The 21792-nt window shown below is 40.2% G+C and overlaps 1 protein-coding gene across 1 annotated transcript; it reads left to right on the top strand.

Annotated features, from left to right (window-relative positions):
- The first annotated feature begins 13916 nt into the window (after positions 1-13916).
- scamp5b (secretory carrier membrane protein 5b) lies at positions 13917-21704 on the top strand. The gene is made up of 7 exons (XM_049599942.1): positions 13917-14059; positions 14573-14630; positions 14716-14835; positions 16327-16483; positions 18905-19006; positions 19875-19992; positions 20384-21704. The coding sequence occupies exons 2-7, from the start codon at positions 14624-14626 to the stop codon at positions 20561-20563; spliced, it is 684 nt and encodes a 227-aa protein (XP_049455899.1). The 5' UTR covers positions 13917-14059; positions 14573-14623; the 3' UTR covers positions 20564-21704.
- The last annotated feature ends 88 nt before the right edge of the window (positions 21705-21792 follow it).

The following is a 21792-nucleotide window of genomic DNA, read 5'->3' as shown; positions in this document are numbered from 1 at the left end:
TAATAATCATATATCTGTGCTCCATTTTCAGCTGCGTTTAACCAACTACTGTGAAATGTTTAGTGAACAAACACTGTATGCTACGGTCCATGGTTCATGTTTGGATATGTAAATGAGGTTGGTGTATGATTGCCTTTCCACAATGTTATTCCACCTCCTTCCGCTGGAGGGGTGCCCTTCACATGCTTGGTCTGGAGGAAAGCATCTCCATAGAAACCAAGACAACGGTGGCACATGGGCTTAGAGGGCGATAGGGAAAATGGTTTTTCTCTTGGAGGACAATGACACCGGGTTGCACTGGCGCTGGGCCGCAATTGAGAGCATCAAGCAGGGATATTGAGTGTCGAACAACAGACACTTATTTTTACCTCATTTAAAGTGCATTTACACACCCAATGATGACGACAAATAAATGCATTCATGCATTCAATAGGAAACAAGTGGACTAGTGTGTGTGTGTGTGTGTGTGTGTGTGTGTGTGTGTGTGTGTGTTCAAGTGCCTGCTGCTGCATCACTGTGTGCATCAGCACCTCCACATTTAACCTTCAAAATGTGATGAGGTTTAATGAAATCTAAGCATGAACTGAAAACAAACATTTAACACTTTTAAAGAACGCTAATTAACTTTTTTCCACCCCCCAAAAAACAATAAACAAATCTGAGTGATGCACATTGATCACTGATGAATAATCATATTTTTTTAATTTAAATATGCGATTTTGTAAATCTGAAATAATGGATTATTTATGGGTTAACTGTTCAAAGACGAAGCAGAGGAGGAGTTTTCACTGATGCAAAGTACATAAAAAGACACAGTATCTCTCTCTGCCTCTGATGTTCAATAAATGTTGATGCTAAGATGTCAGGCCCATCTCTCACCCTTCATTTCCTCTTTTCTTCTCTCCGTCGTCTTTCTTTTCCCCTCCTACCCCTCTCATTCTCTCACTGTCTTTCTCGATACTTAATATCCTGCCTTCTGTCTACATCCCATCTAGACAAAGCACTCACCAAAGAGCACCCAGAAAAGACTCATTGTGTTGCATCAATGGTGTGTTGGGAAAGCTCATGGGGGAAATCTGACTTTCCCATTCTAATCTATGCAGACTGAAGCACTGTTGGTGAGCTGAAGTGGGAGGGAGACGGTGGGCTCTGTAAATACAGAGTAGGGCCATTACTCTGTGAAAGAAGCAGCCCTTGTCCTAATTAGCTTAAAAAGTAGATTCTGAGTTCTCAGTTGAAAATTGCAAGGCGTTAGAGAAAGGAGCTCATCTCAATGGTCCTGTCAATGGTGGCCTTGTTTGGCGTAGAGACGAGAGACGCAGAGTGAGAGACGGAGCGAGAAAGACAGACAAAGACGCAAGAAAGAGAGACCACTTATAGCCAACTCTTGTGTAGATTTCTGTTTCAGACCTATGCTGTGGTGGCCTTAGAACAACCTGTCAGAAGCTTGTCTAGACTGAAACTCTGCCTGATAAATATTAATGGAGAGAGGGGAGGAAAAGTGGCCAGAGTGACAGTGTGAGGTAAGGGCCAGCTTCACTAGCTTTTGAGACCCAGTGGCCTGGATTTGACAGATGATAACAGCTGGGAAAAAAAATCACTCTTTAGTTCCTGCAGACTTTCATCAGAGCATAATTTCTTTGTTGAAATGATTGATTAGACTGTTACTTAAGTACCTACGTTGCACTGCTGAACTCAATATAGGAGTGAGTTGAAGTGACGGCACTGACTGGATGATCATAAAAACACTGAACCTGATGAAAAGCCATATTTCTAATAATCTGCGCTACTGGTGATGGTGATCCTACTTTAGATTAAGAACACTGAAATGCTTTCCCTGCTGGCTTTTGTGTAGATTATTACGATAAGTAAATATCAATATCTTAAACATGTTTACTATTTTCCCAATAAAATTTAAAAATACACACACTTGGACAAATAAACATTTCTGTCAATTCCTAGTTCCTTATTTGATTAGATGAAAGACACTTCTTTCTTTTTTAAAAACTCATTATTTTATTTTCAAATTCAGGATCCCACAATAAAACATGCACCTTCATCTTCAACATTCTCCTACTCCTCCTCCCACATCTTTCCATTCCCCACATCCAAATTCAGCTCATATCATCTACTTGCACTTCATGGTTGAAAAAAAGTAAAATAAATAATTCAAATGATATTGATAATAATCATCATCATCATAATCGTAATTACAAATGGAAAGGGAAAATTGAATTACAGATAAAATAGGGTATACAGGTCAATAATTATATAGGATCAGGCATAATTATACTCTACAAATGTGATTTTCAGCAAGTGTAACTAATGAGTTTAATTCCTACTGTTCGTGTAACCAGATTGCATGAGTAAGAGGGTCCAGCCAGCAAATAGTGATACACGTGATAGCTGAGGTGAATAGAATCTGAAAAAAGTAAGTATGCCCGTACTTCAATACCATCTGGTATCACTCCCAAGTAGTGCTACCATGGTGTCCCTGGGTAAATCAGTACCAAAAACATCTGCGAGTATTACATATACAGTATCTCACATAAGTGAGTACACCCCTCCCATTGTTGCAAATATTTCATTGTATCTTTTCATGGGACAACACTATAGAAATGACACTTTGATATAACTTAAAGTAGTCAGTGTACAGCTTGTATAGTAGTATATATTTACCTTCCTCTGAAAATTACTCAAAACACAGCCATCAACATCTAAACAGCTGGCAACATAAGTGAGTACACCCCACAGTGAACATGTCCAAATTGTGCCTAAAGTGTCAATATTTTGTGTGCCAACCATTATTATCTAGCACTGCCTTAACCCTTTTGGGCATGGAATTCACCAGAGCTCACAGGTTGCTTCAGGAATCCTCTCCCACTCCTCCATGATGACATCATGGAGCAGATGGATTTGAAGACACCTTGTGCTCCTCCGCCTTCAGCTTGAGGATGCCCCACAGGTGCACAGGTGAGTTTAGGGCTGGATACATACTTGGCCAGTCCATCACCTTCACCTTCAGCTTCCTCAGCAAGGCAGTTGTCATCTACTAGGTGTGTTTTGGGTCATTATCATGTTGGAAAACTGCATTGCAGCTCAGTTTCTGAAGAGGGGCGATCATGCTCTGCTTGGAATTCATGTTTCCCTAAATGAACCGAGCTCCCCAGAGCCGGCAGCACTCATGCAGCCCCAAACCATGATGCTGCCACCACTATACTTGACTGTAGGCAAGGGACAGTTGTCTTGGTGCTCTTTCAGCATGTGTGGCACCTTGGTGAAGAGCACCAAGACAGCTGACCCATGCCCAAAAGGGTTAAGGCAGTGCTAGATAATAATGGTTGGCACACAAAATATTGACACTTTAGGAACAATTTGGACATGTTCACTGTGGGGTGTACTCACTTATGTTGCCAGCTGTTTAGATGTTGATGGCTGTGTTTTGAGTAATTTTCAGAGGAAGGTAAATCTATACTACTATACAAGCTGTACACTGACTACTTTAAGTTATATCAGAGTGTCATTTCTGTAGTGTTGTCCCATGAAAAGATATAATGAAATATTTGCAAAAATGGGAGGGGTGTACTCACTTATGTGAGATACTGTATATTGCCCCAATAGGTCTTGAGCTTTTGACATGCCAAGAATGTCTGCATATAGTTAGCCCACATCTCTGCAAGCCCTCCACCAAGCACCAGACGTAGAAGCGTCAAATTTCCATGTTATATGAGGTGTTCTAAAGAATAAATTTCCATCTGAACTCTCTCCATGTGTTTGATCTGGTGACCGTGTGGACCCCTGAACAGATCTTATTCCAGGTCTCTGAGGGTGTTGGTCCCGGTAATTGTAGCTCATTTTCCCATTTGGATTTATAGTGGAGGTCGGTCTTATCCATCATCAAAAATGCACCGTACATACAGGAAATAATTTTGCCCATTGAGTTATTAATTTGTGGATTAATCAGCAACCTTTCAGCTGGCTCTGGAGCTTGGATCTTTACAAGATCATTTTTTGTGTAGGAAATGTCTAAGTTTTAAATATCTGTAGAAATCTGTCTGCGAGACAAAACAGACCTTTCAAAGAATATTTTATAATCAAAGTAAGTTTATCAGTATCTGAAATTAAAATTTTGTGAATCATTGTGAGGATATTAAATTTCAGTTTGAATACATATTAACTTAAACTTAATATGTGAATGCAAACTTGACATGAAACATTTCACACGTGAAACCAAATTTTGGAATATAAAAATGTATCAGCTAACTATTAATTATTAGGCAAATATGAACTAACTAATAACTAATAAATATTAATTATTAACCAACTATTAAATAAGCATTAACAACAACAATTACACTTTTGACTATGAATGATTAACTAACTTCTAACTTCTAAACTAACTAACCTACTAACAAACTAACTCATGAACTGATTATAAGCATACAAAACACTGCTTAAATGTTACAAACTTGTTGTGCAATTGACTGAACAATTGGATTCTGTAAAGCGAGGCATCAGTTTTTACAAACTGTAACCAATATGTGTCCCCAAATGCATCATATGTGAAATGTCAACAAACCTCATGATTATTTTGTATGATATATCACACGTAAAATGTCACTTGTAATACGTAATATTAAGTGTTTTTGTCACGAGGGAAAGTAATCAATGTTCCTTATTATAAAATATTAGACTCATAGAGCTCTTCAGTTTTACTGCACTTCAACATTATCTGAGGTTCTACCAAGCATTAAGATAACTGTGTGTATTTAGTATACTATTATACTGTATACACTACATGTATATGGTACATTATATACACATCATAGCAGTTTGTACCTCTATTGAAATAACTTCCTTTAAAAATCTCCTCCATCCGTTGGCATAGGTGAGTGGTTAAGGCCATGGTGATTGGATAGTTTGTGGTGACGACTGGGTCGGTCAGGTTTACAACCTAGCACTTGCCCTCAGTCACAATATGTAATAACTCATGAATGAATTCATCATACTGCAGTTTATATCTTTAAGGTTATATTGTGTTCATTTCATCATTTAAATACTAGGTTTATTTTCATTCACCAAGAATTATATTTCTATCAGTACAATTCAGTTTCCCATTAAAAGATGACAACAGTGAGCCTTGTTGTGTGACTGGAACCAGTTTGTGTAACCACAGCATCCTGAGAGTGTTTGTTTCATATGGAACAGTAGATTACTTATTTCACCTCACAAAACCAGAATCTACAGTTGGAGGCGGCAACTGCAGGTTGCTGGCAGAGGCTATAGGTGGAGGTTTGGCCACAGCTGTCTGTCAGAATCTGCAGGTGGAGGCGTAGGTGCAGATTGCTGGCAGAGGCTGTAGGTGGAGGTTTGGCCACAGCTGTCTGACAGAATCTACAGGTGGAGGCGGCAACTGAAGGTTGCTAGCAGGGGCCATAGGTGGAGGTTTGGCTACAGCTGTCTGACAGAATCTACAGGTGGAGGCATAGGTGCAGGTTGTTGGCAGAGGCTGTAGGTGGAGGTTTGGCCACAGCTGTATGCCAGAACCTGCAGGTGGAGGTGGAGGTGCAGATTGCTGGCAGAGGCTGTAGGTGGAGGTTTGGCCAGTTTAAACCTGAGCATGGCTGTGTCGGTATTTTGGTGTAGGGTGGAGCAGAACACCAGAGGCGGTAGATGGAGGTTTGGCTGCAGCTCTCTGCCAGGAACTGCAGGTGGAGGTGGAGGTGGAGGTGCAGGTTGCTGGTAGAGGCTGTAGGTGCAGGTTTGGCTGCAGCAGTCTGCCAGAATCTGCAGGTGGAGGTGTAGGTTGCTGCCAGAGGCTGCAGAGAGCACTCTGCCAGAATCTGCAGGTGGAGGCAGCAACTGCAGGTTGCAACTGCAGAGGCTGTAGATGGTGGTTCGGCCATTTTAAATCTATCATGGCTGTGACAGGCTTTTGGTGTAAGGTGGAGCAGGACGCTCTAGAGGCTGTAGGTGGAGGTTTGGCCACAGCTGTCTGCCAGAATCTGCAAGTGGAGGCAGAGGTGCAGGTTGCTGGCAGAGGCTGTCGTAGGTGGAGGTTTGGCCGCAGCAGTCTGCAAGAATCTGCAGGTGGGGGCGGCAACTGCAAGTTTGCTGGCAGAGGCTGTAGGTGGAGGTTTGGCCGGTTTAACTCTGAACGTTGCTTTGACAGGCTTTTGGTGTAGGGTGGAGCAGGACACTTTAGAGTTGGTAGCTGGGGGTTTGGTCGCAGCTGTCTGCCAGAATCTGCAGGTGGGGGCAGCAAATGCAGGTTGCTGGCAGAGGCTGTAGGTGGGTAGAGGTTTGGCCACAGCAGTCTGCCAGTATCTGCAGGTGGAGGCAGCAACTGCAGGTTGCTGGCAGAGACTGTAGGTGGAGGTTTGGCCAGTTTAACTCTGAACGTTGCTTTGACAGGCTTTTGGTGTAGGGTGGAGCAGGACACTTTAGAGTTGGTAGCTGGGGGTTTGGTCGCAGCTGTCTGCCAGAATCTGCAGGTGGAGGCGGAGGTGCAGGTTGCTGGCAGAGGCTGTGGATGGTAGAATTTGAATCTGATGGTGGTTGTTAAAGGCTATTGGTCTAAGGTGGAGCAGGAAACTTCAGAGGCTGCTGGTGGAGCTGTTTCTATAGCTGTCCTCCAGAGTCTGCAGGTGGAGCATGGGACAGCAATTGGCTGGTTAAAGATGCAGGCAGAGGGTGGAGGCAGTAGATGGCTGTGTGACAGAGGTGGAGAGGAATACATCTTGCAGCACACAGCTGCAACACTTAACCATAAACTACAAAACTTAACCTTAAAGAGGCAACAGATAGGATTCAGGGTTTTTTTTTAGCTTGGCGCCACCTAGCATCAGCGGTGTTGCTCGCACTGTCGCAATGACCAAATTGACCGTGGGATCAGAGATAATCAATAAAATGTAGGCTGTAAAGCCACCAGTATACCTCTATGTATATGTAGAATGAGAAGGTGTGTGGACACTACTAAATAAATGAGTCAAGAGACCGAGCAACAATTATCAGATTTATCTGAAGAAAAAAACAAATAGTAATGCAAATAATTAGACCAGAATGCACAGTACCAGTACAAACAACAGTAGACACGTAAGGGATAATGTATAGTGAGCCGGTGACTGTTGAAAAATAACCCCTGACAGGGGAATGGAACCCCGACGCACAGCCGAGTTATTTTTCAACAGTCACCGGCTCACTATACATTATCCCGCTTAGAACATGGCTTACTACTAAAACATTCAAATGTTACAACTGGCATCAATATTATTAAACTGCTGGCAGAGTGTATTGACAGAGGAGAGGCGTTCACCAAACAAGTGGGAGCGGAGGAGAGGATTTTACTCCACTTCTCCCGGTCGGAGAGGCTGGGTGCCCAGTAGCTGCAGCGGCGGCGGGGGGTGGGGGTATCACTGTCCGAGGGCTGCCGTAGAATGGCAACGAAGATGTCAGCCGACCAACACTCGCTACCCGGTCCCTGGTTGCGGTGATTTGCGATGCTGGCCAGCCAGGAATGAACTAGCAGCCAGTACAGTACAGTCCTCTCTCGTCTAGCTAACATTTAGCCGTGTTACTTACTGATCCATTAGAAAGAAAGCTAGCTGGACATCGGTTTTGAAGCCTCTTTGGTCACGGAGCACCCTCCATCTCTTGAATGCCTGACTGAGGTTTACTCTTGTTTTTCCTCTTCTTTTATCACTCTCCTTTTTGTGCATCCTCGCCTCCTCAGACAGATTAGCTCGTTTTCTTTTGGGAGGCCGTTTTTCACTTATCTCCAAACTTTGTCCGGCTGCCATTGTGCTCCTGACTCAACTATCTCATGCCACGGCCAGTTCCTCATAGGGACCAGCTCCAGTCCCTGATTGGCTGACCGACCAGTTTGGCAATACATGACGCGTTTCCTGCCGTAAAGCAGATTTTTTCCGCGAAAATTCATCCCCGGTGGCAGAAGCTTATTGCAAAGTCACTAAGTAACCTCTGATTTTACTGTGTATACTACCCTGTGCAACCCACATTATTTTCATAATGATATATACAGGCAAAAATGCTGTCTGTTGCTTCTTTAAACTACAAAACTTAACCTTAAAACTATAAAACTAAAACTTAACCTTAAACTACAAAACTTAACTTAAACTACAAACTATTTACATATTCTGTATAAGCTATCCAATCACATCTAAAACACTTAATGACAGAAACATTTTTTCTGTCCAAAACATGAAAGTCAAATGTCTGACCTGGTCGTCCCTGCAGCATTGGCACCATCTGTGGGCTGCAGGCCTCCTGGCTTTCTCTGACTTGCGTGCAGACACCTTGTGGTAGCTGTGCTCCAGCGGGTGGACCGGCATCAGAAGGCTGCAATACACACTCATGTTACAATGAGGTTTCACATGTACTGTAAATGCAACAAACAGCACTGAATGATAAGACTTTCATGTCCCATTTTTCTGCAACTAATTCAGCTTTCCTGGAGAAAATGACATTACTCTTCATGAGCATGTGGGCCAGTTAGTCCTTTGAACAACCTGAGTTTTTGTTCCTTAAAATTTTTCCATACAAGGGTCAGATTAACCTGTCAGGGGCCCCGGGACAAAATGTGCTGCTGTGCTTTTTACCCTCGTTCCTCACACACTCTGTGTGTGTGTACAGTTTTTCTGTGCTGAAATATTACCTGGCCTCAGATTTGCTGTGGTAACCTGACTAAATATTTTCATTTAGCAACATGTGATCACAAATTTAAATAATAAAGATCTTAAAGTGATTGCACAGGCACCTTCTACAGGACAGGACATCAAGGGCAGGTAATAAATTAGGATTTATCTTAAGGCCCTTATAATGTTAGTTGCTATCATGTGTCAGTGCTGTGTAGCCTATTACTACAAAAACATCTGTCAAATTACCGCAAACCATAAAATTCAAATATACCCGCTGGGACTCACTTAGTAAATTCATGCACTTTAGAGTTGGACTCATGGCTACACTTAAATTCACAATATTACTTTGTACCCCAGATGGAAGCTGGCTGATAAACATTTGTGATATAAATTATTTTATGAGACACAAAAGTTGATTCAATTATTATTTTCAGTGAGGCGGCCATTTTGAATGTTTTTGTTTATTTTTAAATGAACAGATGAATTGATCTGGTACAGTCTTCACTGGGGTTATAAATAGTATTTTAATATAAATATTCCCACTTTAATATATAAAAAGCAAAATAAGTATTTTAATTTTAACAGCCACTACTTGAATCTGTTGAAAGCTGTTGAAATGTTACAGATCCTCTGTAAACTAGCCTATCTGTAGGTGGACGATCCAGATAAAGTGTTACTAATATATTACTTTGAAAACCATAGGCCCCTATCTGATTTTTTTTTTTTTTTTTTTTGCGCTGAATTCACCTCTTTAAATTAAAATGTCAAATTTTGTGAATTAGCAGTCAGTCAGTGGTTGTTAAAAATAAAATATGGAGCTTATGTTTCTAATTTACCTCCATGGCACAGCCTGTTAATGTAGGCTATGTGTGAACTCTGAGGGCTTTCAAAGCCTCGACGGTAAAACACAGAAAAACAGTCACAGTGTTGAAATCTACAGTCTCCATGATGGAAGTCAGTTGAGTCGCTGTCCGTGAGTGTCTGTGAGACTTAGGTCCTTGTCGGGATGCAACAAGTCCTCAGCAGATGCGTGAAGTTTGATGAAATCGTCGGTTGAGAGCTGAGAGAAAACTTTTCTGACCGCTGTCGCGTTTGTTTGTGTTAAAATGATGATCTCGTGTATAAATGATGCACCTGGAGACAAACCATAGCAACCGTGGAATCCTTCACCTCCATTTTGTGCACGTGTGTTGTCATAGTCACATCTCACCTCTGTGATCTAAAGTTTCATCCAATCATGTTAAAAAGGCCTGAGATCAAGTCAAAATCTAATCTAACTATGTAGAGATTCAGCCTCCACACCTGACTGCGTCCTCAGTCATACTGACACTTTAAAATGCCCATCACTTTTTAACTTGAACGTGATAAGGTAGATTCTGTGATGGGATAAAGTGACAAGTTTTACCAATAACTTGACGTCACTGAGCGTTATGTATTATGCGACTGTTTCTATTTTGTCGTTTCTTTTTGAGTTATTCAATATCTGCAGTCATTTCACAACAGCTGGATCGATATGTGTGTCTCCACATTTAAAGAGGCGTTGTGCGCATTTTACGCACGTGGCCAGCGCCAGTAACAGCATTAATTAAGCCTATTTTAATAGCCTACACAACAGGATAAGTGAGGCTCTAACAGTGAGTGACCTTAATATCTTTCTGCATATCAGACAGTTTTGCTGTTACACACAAATACCAGGGTGATTTAATATAAACATTTGGAACACAGCAGCCGTCCTCAGGATGAGTCCAGCTCCACCACAGATTTTTATTATAACTAAAAAAAAAAAAATCTCCATATTCCTTAACAAATAATTTCTTTTTTTCCTGTCCTGTTCAGGTCATTAGATTATGTAGTTTTTGAATGTGTTGCTAAAATGTGACGTCATTAGTATGTAATTGTCAGATTATTAGTAAGAGCTCATGATGTGATGTAATGTAAAGCTGTGTTATTGACAACAAACGGGCCTTGACATTAATCACTCAAAATGTTATGATTAATATTAAGTTTATGGATAAAATATTTCAAAAAGATGATTTATGATTTAATAAGTATCCACTTTTTCTTACCACTTTTCAGGCGTGAAATACTTATGTTGTTTACTGAATATGTTTTCTGGGTATTCTTCTATTATTTGTATCTTATAGTCTATACATATATTTTTTTACTGTAACTTTATATTCATATTTTAATCTATTTTGCTTTTATTTTGTTTGATTTTATTTTTGTTTTTATTTATTTATTTATTTATTAATTTTTTTTGTTTTTATTTTTATTTATTTGTTAATTTATTTGCATTTTCAATATAGATGTAATCTAATCTGGGCTGCTTTGAGACCTGCTGTACTCCACTTGTACTGATGTCCTGTAGCTCCACACCAAACACATGTGATGTGACTCTGTTGTTGAAAAAAAAAAAAAGTCCTTCTTAGTCAGCCAAGCTAAAGTTTGCCAACAAGTGTGTTTACTGCCAACAAATTGTTTCCTGTGGCGTCAACCAAGTTTCCCTCCAGAGTCAGTGAGTGCAGTGAAACAGCAGCCCCAGCTGGAGAGCTGGAGTCCACTTGGTATTTAGGTCAGCAACAAACTGAAGTCTTAATATTCAGGTTCGGGTCAGTGGCTTGGATACTGATCTGACTGATGGCCCTGAACCACACTGTACCATGTGCAGTGTGCTGGAGCAGAATTTGCACAATGTAAAGGAAATATCTTCTAACCTAATATTTAATTCAACCAGGGCCATGTTTACCAGTGCTTTCCTGATATTACTGCTGCTGTGATATATATCTTACTTAAGATTGCAACGTATAAGATTTTCAAGGTAGGAAAACTGTCTCAGAAAATATTGTGGTTTCACAGTGTGTTACATAATTTATATTATTATCAGTCAGAATGACCCTTAAAGGAATGAAAACCAAAGGGTAATTGTTGGTTAAACTAATGTTTTATCAATGTATTTTTTTGCTTATTTTGTTAACAAACAACAAAACAAAACAGTACAAAGCAAAGTTATAAAAAAAAAAAGGGATGGGGGAGGATGGAAGGGTGACATTCACGAAGCTTATGCAACATTCTTCCATTGTGTATTTAACTGGGGGCTTCTGTTTTAAAAATGTAAGAACAGTGTGCCAGTGGTCGTCCATCCCCTTCATCAAAGTCTTTTAACAGGCAGGCTAGCTGTTCCATGTTTAGTAAGTCCAGGTATTCCTTTAGTGAGGAGTCCCTTGTGAAGCAGGCTGCTTTACAGTCCTTCCAGTTTAGAGGAATTAGTATAAGCAACCCAGTATCCATGGGTGTGCAACAGTTACTCCAACATTATTGTCCAACTTCAGGTCCAGCTAGCAAACTTTGGGGCACACTGAGAAACTGACATTGTAAAACTCTGACATAACAGATATCACTTTTAATCAGAGTGTTTTAACAGCTGGACAGTCCCAGAAACAGTGAAATGAAGAACCTCGGTTGCCACAATTATGTCAGCTCAATTCATGGTTTTATCACTGTAAATGAAACTTGAAACCATTTTGTTAATGGAAGTATGAGTGTAAAGTCTCCCCTTAGAAAATAAAATAAAATGGAGATGTATATTTTTTCTTCAATATCATAGATAAGCAAATTTACACGGTACGGTAACCATCAGCTTTTGTATCACGGTGTACCATGAAACCGGTATATCGCTGCAACCTTAATCTACCATATACACAGTGACGGACTGGCCATCTGGCATTTGGGCAAATGCCACAATGGCCGCCAGGCAAAAAATAAATAAATAATTAAATAAATAAATAAATAATAATAAAAAAAAATAAAAATAAATAAATAAATCTTCTCTTGGCGGCCCAAAACATTTTTATCGGCCACAATATACATATAAGTAGTAGCCTAAATATAATTTTAAATAAATATGAGTGAAATGGGGCTACCGGTAATATAAAGTGTTTTTGGTCATCAAGCATTTTCTCGAGATTATTAAGTAATGACATTTGACATCTGACAAGTGACAAATGAATGATGGGTAATGCACTCAACGTCAACGACAACATCACAACAAGAAAAAAATGGATTGAGGCACGAAAAGACGGGTGGAGGGGAGAAAAAGAGAGAGAGAAAAAGGAAAGCTGTGCTATGTTTCTGTTGTTATAATTTGGTTGTGCTGTATTCTGTCCAAGAGGGGGCGCCTTTGGTTAATGGTGGAAGTAGGCTAAGCCTTTAGGATGAAATTGTGTGGTGTTTGATTTCAGATTTTTGTGTTTTGGTAGACATAGAGCTAGTATTATTAACTGAGGTTATTAGTCTGGCCTTTGAACGTGCCTGAATTTATGGGGGTTCTGCTGCTGCCTTATTATCTTGTGTGCTGTGCATTGTTGTCTACTGTACAAGTGCAATTGTAGTGAGTTGATTGCGTGGTGTGTGCTCTGAATTTCTGCACTCATCATATGTTAGCTTTCCACATGCTCCCATGCAAGCCACTAATCAATTTTAGCATTCATAATGACTGTGTCTGTATATCTCCTCTTCTACTGTGCATCAAGGCAGTGAGGGAGTGTGTGAGTTTCTATGGTAGTTGTGGAACAGTCTGTGTCTCTGTGGCGCTCTGAAACGTTCTGCCAGTGGTTGTGTTTTTTATGTTAGTATGCGTAAAATCATCAATCATAGTACCCAGTAATATGTGGGAGGGGGGATATGAGACACCACGCCTGTTCTTTCACAAATAAGGAACTGATGATCTAAAATGACGTAAAAATGCATATTTTTTTGTAAAATAATATGAAAATTTTTCACCCCTGGCTGGCCGATGCGCCGCCATGGGGCCTCTGTGTCAAAAATGCCAGGGCCACTTTTTGGTCCCAGTCCGTCACTGCATATACATGTTACACATTGTCTGTTCTTTTGCCATTGTAAAGTATGAATATTCGACTCTGGACATCCCAGTGTGAAAGAAAAAATGCAACTACAAAACAGCACGGTAGTGTGATAACATGTGTGGCTACATCAATTCAGACTAAGTGTGAATGCAATGTGGTTCTGATCCTGTTGGAGAAACAGTGAAGCAGGTAGTTTGCATTTAAACGCCACAGTGTTTACCTCCGTCAGTGGGACAGGTTCAGCACCATGGACAGAGAGCTGAACACTGATTGGCTCAACAACACAACGTCAAGGATTAAAGTCATCTGCCTATTGGTCTGAATCAAAGTGACAGCGGAATTACGCACGGTGATTGGTGGATGGTCAGGATAGTTAGGATTTATCGCTCCGGTCTTAGTGTAGCCTACACACGACAGTATTATAATAGTAAAACAGTTTGCTTGCAGGCATCATTGGCAGTGTTATTTAATTCAACCCGCAGCTGTAGCTTCCAGCGGAGACTGTGCACTTTAACAGAGGAGCTGTGCTCTCTGGAGGAGGTAAGAAGATTACGTTTCCTGTGGATCCGTAATTCCTGGCTATGATGACCAGCTCTCTGTCTCCGCACATGTACAGCCGATATTACTGCTTCATTTCATCCAAAGGAGCAGAGTTGCGTGTGATTGCAAATGCCGTGTGTGCCCGGGCTGTCCTGGTGTGTGTGTGTGTGTGTGTGTGTGTGTGTGTGTGTGTGTGTGAGCGTTTTCTGTGTTGTATCCCTAAAACCGGAAGGATTCAGTGGTTAAAATCTTATCACCACTATTGAGCCGGTGCCTGGAGGGCTCACACATTAAATCCCCCGGCACAGCGTCTGGACGGCGACGCTTAGCTTATAGCACCCTCTGTTAAACGGCTTCCTCCTGTTAATATGTTATTCTAAGGTGTAATGCTCACACACCTATGACACACATATGAAAATAATTGCAAATCATCACATTGGTTATGCAAAGGCATCAAATATAAGTCAGCACCTATGAGTCAGTCCTAAACTCCAGTTTCCTCCTACTTCACAGGCTCAAGACTCAACAAGGTGTAAATCTGTGCAGTGAATCCACCTTATCCACATGGCAGGTCAGTAATCATAAAGTTACAGCTACACTGGGAAATAATCTCCATATGCTGCTCTGTCTAACTGTTGTGAAATGATTTGTCTCAGAGCCCAACTTCCCCCCGCTGCCTGGATTCATCCCAATCAAGCCGTGCTTCTACCAGGACTTTGATGAGATCCCTGAACAGCACCGCAGCATGTGCAAGAAAATGTACCACCTGTGGATGTGTGAGTGGCTTTAAGTGATGTCGTATTGTTAACAGAGTGGTTTCCAGCACATTAAGTTACATTACTGTGTAAACTTTGCAGCTTGATTTCCAACTATGAAACTTTTCTTCCTGCGGAGGCTACCTGACACGTCAGTGTAACAACAGAAGCCAGAATTTTCCAGGAGGTCCTATAAACTGTCTTCTCCTCTGTGGTTCGCTCGTAATAAGAACTATGTAACAGAAGGGCAATGGTTTACAAGGGTCCCTTTGCTCCAAAAATATATTCTTTTTATTGGCTGTGGCTGTGTTATCCTGACTGGTTTATTTGCTAATGAGTCATAGCGCTGACCAGATGGCCTTGGTTTGAGCAGAGTAGTTAACATTGAAATTGTGTTAAACAATTTTTGCCAGAAGCACTTTCATCAAAGTTTATTGCACCATAAACAAGCAGTACAATGATGTTTGTGATATTGCTCTGGTCTGGAGGCTCCCTGCCCGTCCATGAAAGCATGCGAGGGAGACGAGAGCAGGGAGGTGAGATAGCTCAGAGCTGCTGCAACATTTACATAGGTGCAGTGACAGCGGCAGTTAGGAGTCTGGAAATAAGCCAATGTACAGTAGAGTGACGTGAAGATAATGAAAATAAAGGTGAAGCTGGTGTGTTGATGCAAGGTTGCAAGTGATTTTTGGGCAAATTGGAAAAAACAGAAGTGGCTCTCCTCCCCTGTGTACCTGCTGTAAACCACAGCCTGATTTTGATTTTGTTTGCCTTGCCCACACAAAATATGTTTTCCACTTAATTTCTACACAACCTCTCAACTACTGTATCTATCATTGCAACTCTGTTCTTTCTGCAGGTGTCGTCTTTTGTAGTAAACGATAAACTTAAGCAGGTATTTTAAACTCCCAATCTGCTTCTGGATGTGCTGTTATTCTTTTCCCTGTGCACCAGTTGTCTCTATGCATGGCATGTACATCACTTGCATATTTGAGTGTTATTCAGCTTGCAATTTTTTTGTTCATCTTTCCTGTTTGGAGCATTTTCTGTCTCATCTCATGTGTGAAGACCATTTGCAGCCAGCAGTGTTTTCTCTGTTTATTTAAGACACTTAGCTGTGTTCCTTAATGGCTGTCAGCACTCTGCATTTTCTCCATAGACCAAAATTTGAAGCTGATTGGCCGCCTTTGCTGGTTTACAGAAGAAAGATGGGACCAAAGCACAGAGCTCCAATTAGAACTAAGTGCAACTTAAGCGGGGAGTACTGTAGCCTCATAACATTACTGAGAATTAATAGAAAAGGACGCCAGCAAAAAGGCTATTCAGGGAACACAAGCCATCTTGTGAGTCAAGCATTGCAATTATATATTTCACATTATGTTAATGCTGGCTGCCTTCATAATAACACATCAGTCTTTTTTCAAACACTTTTCTGCATGTGTGTGTCTGTGTACCAGAGAGATATTTCATTTGCACCTAAAACACAGCGTGTTTTATGTTTTGGTCTTACAGTGAATACTGCTACTCTTGTGGTGAATCTCATCGGCTGCTTTGCCTGGATGTTTGCTGGAGGTGGCGTCACCAACTTTGGACTGGCCATCATCTGGCTCATCATGTTCACTCCCTGCTCTTATGTCTGTTGGTTCAGGGCCATCTACAAGGCCTTCAAGTGAGTCAAACACAAAGTACTGACATTGAAAATATTGTTTAGTCAGTGCTGCAGTGACACAAGTAACACTCAGTGACAGATTATTCCTGGCTGACACACAAGAGGGGTCCGGGGGGGTTGCCTAAATAGAGAGGCTGATATCACTGTGTCTAAGAAGCTGTGTAAACTTGAGAAGGCTTGTTTCCAGTAAATGTTTTGTTCCTTACAATCAGTGTACTCTTTCTAATTAAAGCGGTATATTTGTCTTTTTAAGGAAAAGGACAGCCAGGCTATTTGGCAAACAATGGTTTGCCTAACGTGTATATATGGATACACAACACACTAAAAGGATTGCTGTGGAACTCAAAATGGCGACTGTACCAGTGTTAGTTTATGCACATCTGAAACATCAGAAACCAAAGAATCTCCATATTGGCATAGCTTTCAACTAGCCTATATACTTCAACGGCATAATCGAAGTCCTGAAATTAAGTGATGGCTTTTGGTTTTGGTGTGCCATCCAAAGATTTTCAGTGGCCCCATTTGGCACGCTCTATAAAAAATATAATAGAAGTAATAGTACTACTGTGATCATTGCTGTAGCCCTTTGATAGAGCTTTTGGGGTTTCCTCCCTCCTTTACATATCCACACACTAAAAAATATGAACAGCTTTGATAGATCAGTACACAAACCACAGGATACTCTCTTCCAATGTCATGTAGGAAACATTTTAAACACTGTTTTTATTGTACTTTTAACAACTGAAATTTGTAAAACACAACCATTCACAACAAATATAATCATACTGTTGTAATAAACAGTATATGTCTTGTACCACAAATTTACAGTACAGAGAGAAGTGTATTGTCTTACCAACAGCAGCTGTGGCCCCAAAAATTTTTCATAGGGGTGGTCAGATGGGGCCACTGAAAATCTTGGGATGGCACACCAAAACTAAAAGCCATGACTGATTTTTTTAGGAATTCAATTATGCTGTCGAAGTATAAAGGGTAGTTCGGCTTACTGATAAACTTTGGTTTCTTACTAGTACAGTTAATATTTTTGCGTTCCACAGCAATCCTGTTTAAAGGAATACATTTGTTCTTACTGGGCTGGTTGTCCTTGTCTTTAAAAATATAACTATACAGCTTTATTGTGTTGTACATGTATTGTAAGGAACATAACATTTAACAAGCCTTCTCAAGTCTTGAGTACCCATAGAATCCATTTTCATTCAGATATCTTGAGATGAGAGTTCAATGGACCCCTTTGAAAATGGTCATGCCAGTTTTTTCCCTCAACAAAATTGAGGTGCTATTTAGCCCCCTTTCCTTGCCTAATGTTGTTTAGTTAGTTAGTCACACCGCTACCATTGCGCTAGCTTTAAAAATACCACAGCGTCTGAAAGACACTAACGATGGTCTCCAATTGCTTTTGCCGGGGGCTGAGGGTAGTGAGGGCGCCACTGACCAACAGAGAAAAGAAGTGAAACAATTATTTAAAAAAAGATACTGAATAAAATTCAAAGAAAACTAAGAAATAAGTCAAAATAAAAAAATGGGGTAGATGTCTGTAACCCTTGTCAATGAGCCTGTGGTTGTATCTTTATAGTGTGTGTCTGAATTCTGTTTTCAAAATCTAGTTTAATCAAGTGTGACTAAAGAGTAGGTGGGAAACTAGTAGTGATGGGGATATTCATATTTGCTCATATTTCACTTACTAGTCCGATTTAAGTAATTTATAAAAGGTGATTATATTTTAGGAAACATTTAATGGGAAGACGCAAAAAAGATCTCTCTGTATTTTGCAGTTGATGACCTCATTGGGAGCAAATGTTTGAGTAATTTCTTCATACTGTACCATGACACTGTTTCACAGTCCGCAGTTAACAGTACAGTAATGTATACTTGTCAAGGGCAATGGTCCATTATGGGTGGTGGCTTTAAGCAAATTTTCCCTCCATTCTCTGAAAGTGTTGAGTGGCAGCAGAGATAAATGATCCAATCATTCCCCCTGGAGACAGACGGGCACCCAGAACATCCTCTCTATCCATTCACTGAAGGGCAGCGTAATTTCCAAACTCTTCCGACAAGGCCGTCCGTGGCTGTGTTGTTATCACTACAGAAAGGCAGATGTGGGAGAAGTGATACCACGGTTATAAAGGCATGTGATCGAATAGTTTCATCATGACTGGCAGTGAATAAACCTGGAAACGATCAGTGTGTGGATTCCTGAGTGGCAGCCTGTAGAGCCACGATGAAGGACGAAGCCTGTGTGAAATAGTCCTCATGGTGCAGAGTTTGGAATGACCTAATGTGTATCAGTCTGTGGGCTGCAGTGCCTTCATCACATAGATACAGCATACAACAGATTAGACATATAGTGGTGATATATTTTGTATGCACATGTAAATATGTTTTTATCACTTTGTTTTTTCGTAGGACTGATAGCTCCTTCAACTTCATGCAGTTCTTTTTTGTGTTCATGGCTCAAGTTGGCATCAGCATCATCCAATGCATAGGCATCCCTGGATGGGGAGTGTGGTAAGAGACAGAGAGTGAAAATGCATAGAAAACATTTCTGTTTTTTTTTAATGACTTACATTTTATTCACAGCACAGAGTAAAGAATTCTGAATCAGAGTTTTTGCGTGTTTATCAATCCTTCATTCAAAGGATTTCTTTTTATGTTGAATCTTCACTCATTTGGAAAAAAAATACTAAAGTATGGGAAAATAAAAATGAGTGCCATTACATTAAGGTACAGTGACTCATTCTCAGAGGAAGCCAGTCTAATGCATCTCAAGCACCAGAACCATTATTGAGTTGAGATATTTCTGCAAGCATTTAGAAGTGATTCATTCACTGTTATGCGCTCATTAACATGAAGAATAAGAAGTTGTTTTAATAAAACAACAAAATCTACCCATGAGTGAAACATTTCAAGCTCAAGTGATGAGTCCCATCATCTGTTTTTTTTGTTTTTTTTTTAACTTTGTTCGCTGCTTTCAGTAACACGACAGTGATGGAACATCAGAAATTGCCCTCATATAACTTTTATGATCGTCCTGTTATTAGATTTTGAGAGGCCGTTAAAGAGATCCTCAAAATGTCACCTCACTCAGGCTGATGATCAGAAATTAATATTATGACAGCCTCCATAAAGTTTATAAATGTCAGCATGTGCAATTGGATATTCTCATGTATGAGCCATAAAACTTTTAAACTTTATATGGCAGTAGTTATAGTCCACAAAAATCACTGGCATTTAACATCCAGATGTTCGGTGGTGGTATCATGATGAGGAACACCAGACAATCCAATAACAGATGATTACGATTCATGTTGTGTTCATAATCTAAAATTAATCGTCTTTTTTTTTTTTTTAATGAAATTGTGTTGTCCTTTTTCAGCGGTTGGTTGGCCACCATCTCCTACTTCAGCTATAATATTTTGGTTGCGCTCATCATGTTGGTCCCTACTATAATGTTCACTGCAGTGGCCTCACTGTCCTTCATCGCCCTCACCAGGGTAAGAATTTAACTTCTACAAAAGGAAATGGCTCAATGTTATTGGGATATATATTTAATGATGTCTCTTACCTTAAGTTACAGATTATTTCTTTTACTATGGTAGAAAACTATGTTACAGGCCTTTGTCAATCCAGGATTTGAGATTGATTAATTTTCTGTCATATCAACAAAGCAGCATTGGTAGGGTTAAAATGATAAATGCTAGAATCCCATTTAAACATTTGCTGTATAAAAAAATAACTAAATTTCCCATACAAATTTATGGATTAGGGAATGCAGTTGTGTAACTGAAAATCTGTGTGTTAACATTAACTAAAGTAATTAAAACCACTTACCTTCCGCACATGAAGGCTTGCTGATAATAACTCGTGATCCACCTCTGCCTACAGATCCATAATTACTACCGTGGCAGTGGGGCCAGCATGTCCAAAGCTCAGGAGGAATGGGCCACAGGAGCCTGGAAGAACCCTCATGTCCAGGCAGCGGCCCAGCAGGCAGCCATGGGTGCAGCTGCTGGAGCCATGCAGGATCAGTACTCTAGCCCGCAATATAACGACAACCAGATGTAGCCTCTTTAAGACAGAGGTGTCGAAGAGATGATGTGACAGTTATGCCAAAGTCTGAGCAACAGGATTAGGAAGATTTCACCATTTCCCACAATATTTTTGATTATCAAGTAAAAAAACTGTTCATATTTGAACATATCCAGTTGTTAGATTTAGAACAAATCACTAATTCGGCTGAATTGTCAGTGATTTTAAGAAATTTTACAGCTCTGATCATCTGTGGGTAGCTGGTTTTTGTATTAAAGGGCATGCTGATTGTTTGTAGTGTTTTATATAATTTCATATGTTTTTTTCTGTTTTGGAGGTTTAAATGAAACTAGTTTTGAATGTGTATTTTACTTTAGTGGCTCCATGAGAGCTGTGTGCTGATGTACTCGTGTTGACCTGCAGTTTTAGCAATTTTTACAAGAGAGCAAAAGATCATTTTTGATGTACAATAACTTCTTTTGTGATGAAAATTTAGTAGTTTAGTATTATCTTATTTATTAACCAATGTACTGTTAGAATGATAAACTGTTCAGGATGTAAAGTTACTTTGGTTTTTCTGGTATCTTAAATCCAAAGGTGAACCAAAGATCCGATGTAATGTAACTTTCATTTAACTCATGCTACTTTATGTGACCTCAACATAATTTGATCATATTTCTATGCAGTTTTGCAGTGGTTGCACTGTGATTTGAAAGAGAATGTTGTAATGTTGAAATGGAATCTGTCTGTACACAATAAGTAACAGTATTATTGCAAGACTCCAGCTGGATTTCAGTAGAAATAGAAAATTTACTTGAAGCTGTCTTTGATATACTTGAAGCTCCCTGTTGACGCATCTCCCTTACACTGAAAACATCAGATTTACATCACAAAAGAATTTCATCAGTGTTAATGTGTCCATGTAAACTAAGCAAAAAACAAGTGAAATATCTGGATGTCAATTTAAGCCAGCTTTTCTCCTGTAGTGCAGCAATTCAGCCACAGAGAGGCGCTAATGGTTTTAGTATGAAATAAAAAGCTCCAACATGTACAGATTACCTTCATTCATCCTTCACAGATCATAGTCTGCATTTATGATAGTCCCCTCTATTTCCTCCTTCTGTCTTTTTCTCAGCCTCTCTTTCTTTGTGTCACCCCCTCCCCTCCACCTTCTCACTCTCCCTCCCCATCACGGAACTCTTTACAAATCGAGGTAATCACGACCCACCCATACCAACACATATCGAGCTGTGGGTGTTATTCTG

Source organism: Epinephelus fuscoguttatus, linkage group LG2 (assembly GCF_011397635.1).
Source record: "Epinephelus fuscoguttatus linkage group LG2, E.fuscoguttatus.final_Chr_v1".
Lineage (NCBI taxonomy): Eukaryota > Metazoa > Chordata > Actinopteri > Perciformes > Serranidae > Epinephelus > Epinephelus fuscoguttatus.
Note: the sequence above shows the minus strand (reverse complement) of the source record. Positions and strands in the feature narration are given on the sequence as shown.

Bases quoted from the DNA above. Each gene is read 5' to 3' on its own strand.
- scamp5b (XM_049599942.1), top strand. The intron at 14,836-16,326 runs GTGAGTGGCTTT...TTGGTCTTACAG, and splicing joins AATGTACCACCTGTGGATGT to TGAATACTGCTACTCTTGTG. The intron at 19,993-20,383 runs GTAAGAATTTAA...CTCTGCCTACAG, and splicing joins CCTTCATCGCCCTCACCAGG to ATCCATAATTACTACCGTGG.